The sequence below is a fragment of the Chrysochloris asiatica genome, unplaced genomic scaffold, assembly GCF_000296735.1.
Source record: "Chrysochloris asiatica unplaced genomic scaffold, ChrAsi1.0 scaffold00043, whole genome shotgun sequence".
NCBI classification, from domain to species: Eukaryota; Metazoa; Chordata; class Mammalia; order Afrosoricida; family Chrysochloridae; genus Chrysochloris; species Chrysochloris asiatica.
In genome coordinates this window covers 3,724,800-3,730,770 of record NW_006408561.1, presented here as the reverse complement: position 1 = coordinate 3,730,770, position 5,971 = coordinate 3,724,800, and the positions used below count along the sequence as shown (strand labels likewise).

The following is a 5,971-nucleotide window of genomic DNA, read 5'->3' as shown; positions in this document are numbered from 1 at the left end:
ATAATTCTTATATTTGAGCCCATTATTGCAGCCACTGTGTCAATAAATCTCATTGGGGTTCTTCTTTTTTTTTTTTTTACTGACCTTCCCTTCACTTTACCATGCACAATGTCCTTCTCCAGGGACTGACTGGTCCCTCCTTTTTTCTCATGTCCAAAGTACATGGGACAAAGTCACTCTTTTTACTTTCTAGGAGCATTCTGGTTATACTTCTTCCAAGATAGACTTGTTCTACTGGCAGTCCATGGTACTTTCAATATTCTTGGCCAGCACCAGAATTCAAAGGCACCAATTTTTCTCCTACCTTCCTTATTTATTGTCTAGCTTTCAATTGTAGAGGAGATGATTGAAAATACTATGGCTTAGGTCATGCATACCTTAGTCTTCAAAGTGACATATTTGCTCTTAAGCACTTTAAAGAGGTCTTTTGCAGTATTTACCAATGCAGTGTGTCATCTGATTTCTTGACTGGTGTGTCCATGAGTGTATATTACAGATCCAAGTAGAATGGAATCCTTGACAAAGTCAGCTCTGCTGAAATCTATCCACCATGTGTGACTCTGCTGGTATTTGAAATGCCAGTGGCATAGTCTCCAGCATCACAGTAACACTCAAGCCACCACAGAATGACAAACTTTCACACATGTGGGTCTGTAAAGGTTGCAGCCTAGGAAACCCTATAGGGAAGTTCTCCTTTTGTTAAGGAACCCTGGTATGGCAGTTTAGGTTAATGTGCTGGACTGCAAAGTTGGTTTGAGCCACAAGGTTGGCGGTTCAAATTTGGAATCCCTATACAGGGTAGCCATGGGCCAGAACTGACTCAGTGGCACTCAACAACAACAACACTCTTGCTATGAGTCAGAATTCCACGTTATATAATACAACAACAGTTCCTCCTTACTGGCCCATATAAAAATCCTCTGTGGAGCTCTTATAAAGTCAGGTCCCCCAGAGATTATAAAAATCTGGGGTGAGGCCTAGGCATATTTTTTTAAGTTTCTCAGATAATTCTTTTGCACAGCTACAGTTAAAAACCTCTGCTTTAGATGAGCGTTTCCTAACTTAATTGAGCCTAGTGTTTTTCAGCATGTCTGACCACAGAATTCTTTAATTGAACATCCTTTAGAATAAGCCTTTGTGAGATGACTTTTAGATGCTCTTTCTTTAACTGGATTATAGGTGGCAATGTGCAATATTACTGTCAGAGAGCCTTATTATGTCCCTGATATATATATTTTTTTATTCTCCCTGAGATTTTGTAAGTTATATTCTTTGACACCTTTTCAAAAAGACTGGAGAGTTTGTTGCCATGAGTTGTTTTTTGAGTTCAAAAGTTGACTTTGATAATTAGATATGAAAATTTTCTTCAAAATAAGTTTTCTCTGTGTTAAAATATTGTACCAAAGTGGCCACAGTGAGTTTTCCTTATCACTAGTTTAACTACTATACATTTTTTTCAGTGCCATGCTCAGTAATTTTTAAAAATTAAGATATAATTTTGTTGTTAGGTGGCATTGAGTCCATTTCAACTCCAAGCTAACCCATGTGACAGAGTAGAACTTTCTAGGCTGTCATTTTCATAGGAGCAGGTTGTTATGCCTCTCTCTTAGGGAACAACTGGTTGGGTTCAAATCTCCAGCCGTAGCAGCCAAGTGTTTAACTTAAGAGCAGAGGTTTCTTTGCAATTATATTATGGGTATTTAAATCATGGTTTATTTTAAGGCAGTGTGGCCTGATAGTTGGGATCATTGTTCTCCTGTTTAATCTTAGGAACAAACCTTGTGGGCTTGCCTGGCTGCTATGTCAGTTGCTAACAGAGATATGGCTACTGCAGAAATAGCCTACGCAGCAATTGGTGAAGTAAGTCAATAATGTTTAATATGTATATGTGTATTTGTATTTCTTACTATAATTAATTTCATTTTTGTTCTTATCCATTCAAATATTTTTTCTTTTCTTTATTTAGATTGATAAGGTTCAGTACATTAATTCTATAAAAAATCTTCCATCTAAAGAATCAAAAATGGCCCACATGCTAATGTTTAGTGGGAACATACAGGAGGCTGAGATAGTACTTCTTCAGGCGGGCCTTGTTTATCAAGCAATCCAGATCAATATTAATCTCTACAACTGGGAAAGGTAATAAAAATGATTTTTATCAATTCTAAATCCTGATTAATCTTAATGTATACCTTCACTTGTAATTTAGTAAATTACATTTTTCAATGTACTTAATAATTTCTTATACTACAGAAGAATTTATTCACATTTATATTTGTAGCCATTATAAATTTACATCTTTTCTGACCTTGTAACTGATTAGAATTTATGAGTTGAAGAAGAAAACAGAATCTAGAATATTCCCCAAATTTCTAATTTGAGTAACTCAGTAAATGGTGATACAATTAGTAGATTTCATAGAGAAGGTAGTGAGTTTGGGTTTTGGCCATGTGGTATTGGAAGTATTTGCTAAGAATTATGTGATAATAGTTGATTGGGTGGCCTCACGAGGAGAAAGGAATGAACTAGAAATGTAGATTTATGAGTCATCAGCACTTATGGTCAAGTGCTTATCCTACAGTGCCACACCAGGACTCCATAGGATGGGTGAAAGAAAAGAAATCCACAGAAAGATTGGGATAAAGCAGTCAAACATGCAGAGAAAAGAAGAACTACGAGAGATTTGTGATGCAAAGGAGGAAAGGATTTTAAAAGAAAATGTGGTCAGTAATTAACTTCCCTCCTACATTAGACTTTGGGACAGACTGCAGAGACAGAATAACAGGCTGCGGCTGCGCTCTCTTTATGACATATTATGTTCCTCTCCTCATGGTGTGGCACTGTAGGATAAGCACTAGACCACAACGTTGTAGGTCTTTTGAACGAAACATCAGCCGTTCACTTACTAGCTGCTCCTTAGGAATCCTATACAGGGTTGGAACTGACTTGACAGCACTTAGACATATTCCTAAGAGAATGAGTTGTTGTCTGTGAACAAGATTGTAGTGCTTATGTACTTCTGAAGTTACTATGCCATGAAATTGGCATATGTCTTTCATTTTCTCTAGGCTTTAAAGTAATCTGATATCTATGTATTTCAATAACAAGAACCCTGACTTACAATTCTCTAATTTTAAAGTTTTTATACATATCCTATCTCAATTATCCCCTTGAATAGATCTAATAAAAAATAGCAGATGGTTAATTATGTGATTGACATACTATTGCCTATTTAAAGTTTATACTAATTAGCTATACTGTTCATTCAATTCACCCACTCATTATTATCATATGAGTGCCCTTTGCATATATAGATTCATTAGTATCATTGTTTAACTAAACAAATGATCATGAAAGATGTTTATGGCTGTCCAAAAATGAAATAGTCACTGTCTCTTGTCTTCAACTAATTCCTAATTCATAAGGATTGAGATAACTATTTAGGAAAGAGACAGAACATGAATAATATTTTAAAACTATATTCAGGAAGTAATATAAAATTATATATAACCAACCTATCAACTAACACTCTGCAATCAGTCAATTCTGATTCATTGTTGTTGTTGTTAAGTGCTGTCAAGTCAATTCCAACTCATAGCGACCCTGTATAGGGTTTTCTAGGAGCAGCCAGTGAGCTTGAACCGCCAGACTTGCAGTTCAAATGGCTTTGCAGTCTGGCATATTAACCCACAATGCCACACCAGAACTCCACCAGGATTCATTGTTGTTGCTGTTAGGTGCCATCGAGTTGGTACTGACTCATAGCAACCCTTTTCATTACAGAACGAAACACTGCCCAGTACTGGGCCAACCTCACAATCATTGCTATGTTGGAGCCCATTGATGCTGCCACTGTGCCAATCCATCTCGCTGGGGGTCTTCCTCTTTTTCTCTGTCCCTCCACTTTACCAGACATGATATCCTTCTCCAGTGACTGGTCCCTCCTATCAATATGTCTGAAGTATGAGAGATGAAGTTTGGCCATCCTGGCTTCCAAGAACCACTTTGGCTGTACTTCTTCCATCACCGATCTGTTTGTTCTTTTGGCAGTCCATGGTACTTTCAATATTCTCCTCCAACACCACAATTCAAATGCATCAATTATTCTATGGTGTTCCTTATTCACTGTCCAACTTTCACATGCATAGGAGGTTATTGAAAATACCATGGCTTGCATCAGGTGCACCTTAGTCCTCAGACTGACATCTTTGCTCTCGAACACTTTGTAAAGGTCTGTGCAGCAGATTTGCCCAATGCAACACATCATTTGATTTCTTGACTGCTGCTTCCGAGAGTGTTGATGGTTGATCCAAGCAAAATGAAGTCTTTGACAACTTCAATCTTTTCTCCATTTATCTTGCTGTTATTTATTGGTCCAGTTGTGATGATTTTTGTTTTCTTCACATTAAGGTGCAACCCATACCAAAGACTGTGGTCTTTGATATTCATCAATAAGTATTTTAAGTCCTCTTGGCTTTCAGCAAGCAAGGTTGTATCACGTACATATCCCAAGTTGTCACTGAGCCTTCCTTCAATCCTGATTCCACATTTTTCTTCATATAATTCAGCTTCTCTTGATTATTTTGTTCAGCATACAGATTGAATAAGTATGGTGAAAGAATACAACCCTGGTGCACACCTTTCCTAATTTTAAACCATTCAGTGTTCCCTTGTTCTATGTCCTAGTGACGCTTAGGGTATCCTAGTGACCCCTAACTTCACAGCTGGTGTCCAGTGAGGGTATAGTGAGAACCTCAAATTTGTAGCTATCAAGTTAGAAGTAAAGGTGTCCGTAGGACTTTTGAACTTGCATCTAGTGACTGATGTCTTGGGTAGACTTAACAGTCTGAAGGATTATGCTCTTTAACTTGTAAGATCTGACTGAGTTTGGGGTGATTTGGATCAGAAGAACTGCATTTGCAGCTGGTGTTAGAGAAGACATTTTGATATGTCATCAGAAGTGTCACATTTTAGAGAGCCATGAAAGGTCTTTCTGAGGAAGTAACATTTAAACTGAGATCTGAAGCTTAAGTAGAAGTTAACTAGATGGGACCTTTAGAGTGAAGAGCATGCATATGTAAGAGGAAGAGAGTATGAGAAACTAAAAGGTCAATGAAGCTTAGAGAACAAGAGAGAGTAGCTGAAAATGAGGTTGGTCATAGTTGAGATTTTAGACTTTATTCTAAGAGCAATAGAAAACCACTGAAGGATTTTTGAGGGAAGTAACATGATCTGAGTTATATTTTTAAAACATTTTTCTAGCTGCAGTGTGGAATAGGTTGGGCAAGCTCAGAATGGATGCAGGGATACCAATTAGAACTTGCAGTGGATCTGGACTGGGTAATAGAGATGAAGAGAGTGTATGAATTACAGAGATACTTAGAGGGTGAAATTTAGAGGGATTAGTGATGTGACGCTATAGGATAAACACTGGATTGCTAACTGCAAGCTTGGCAGTTCAAACCAGCAGCTAGCTACTCGGAAACCCTATACATGGTTGCTTTGAGTTGGAAAGAACTGACTCAAAGGCACTTAAAGAAAGAAGGGGGACTTGCTGGGGGATAGGGTAAAAGTGCAGTGAGGATCTCCATTAGCAATAACACAGAATACCAGATGAAGCAGGTTCAGGGGACAGTTCCAAAACTCTGAACCACATATATAGGAATATTTTTTTAAAGTTTGAAGGCTTATAGCCAGTGGAATTTGTAGTGGAAGCAAGAAATCTCATGCTTTCTAACCCGCTGGGCTAAGTGGCCCAGAGCCACCATCTTGGGTGAGACCAAGCAGTGAAACCAAGTGGGGGAAGGATCAGAGCCTCCACGGATTAATGTCTGACAAAACCTTGGAGATAAAGGTGTGGATATTCCTTCTTTTGTGTGTGTGTCTGTTCATTGGCCTCTTGCTGTCTGTGCACCTCCATTCTGGTGATTAGAGGGGGTACCTTAGTGAGTGGACAAACCCCCAGAGGGTT

General features: G+C 38.2%; 1 protein-coding gene across 1 annotated transcript in view; it reads left to right on the top strand.

Moving 5' to 3' along the window:
* Nucleotides 1-5,971, top strand: part of IFT80 (intraflagellar transport 80 homolog (Chlamydomonas)) — a 175,242-nt gene that overhangs the window by 136,405 nt on the left and 32,866 nt on the right. Inside the window, exons 17-18 of the mRNA XM_006861852.1 lie at nucleotides 1,771-1,860; nucleotides 1,967-2,139. Of these exons, the coding sequence (XP_006861914.1) occupies nucleotides 1,771-1,860; nucleotides 1,967-2,139 (263 nt within the window). The remainder of the gene's footprint in view (nucleotides 1-1,770; nucleotides 1,861-1,966; nucleotides 2,140-5,971) is intronic.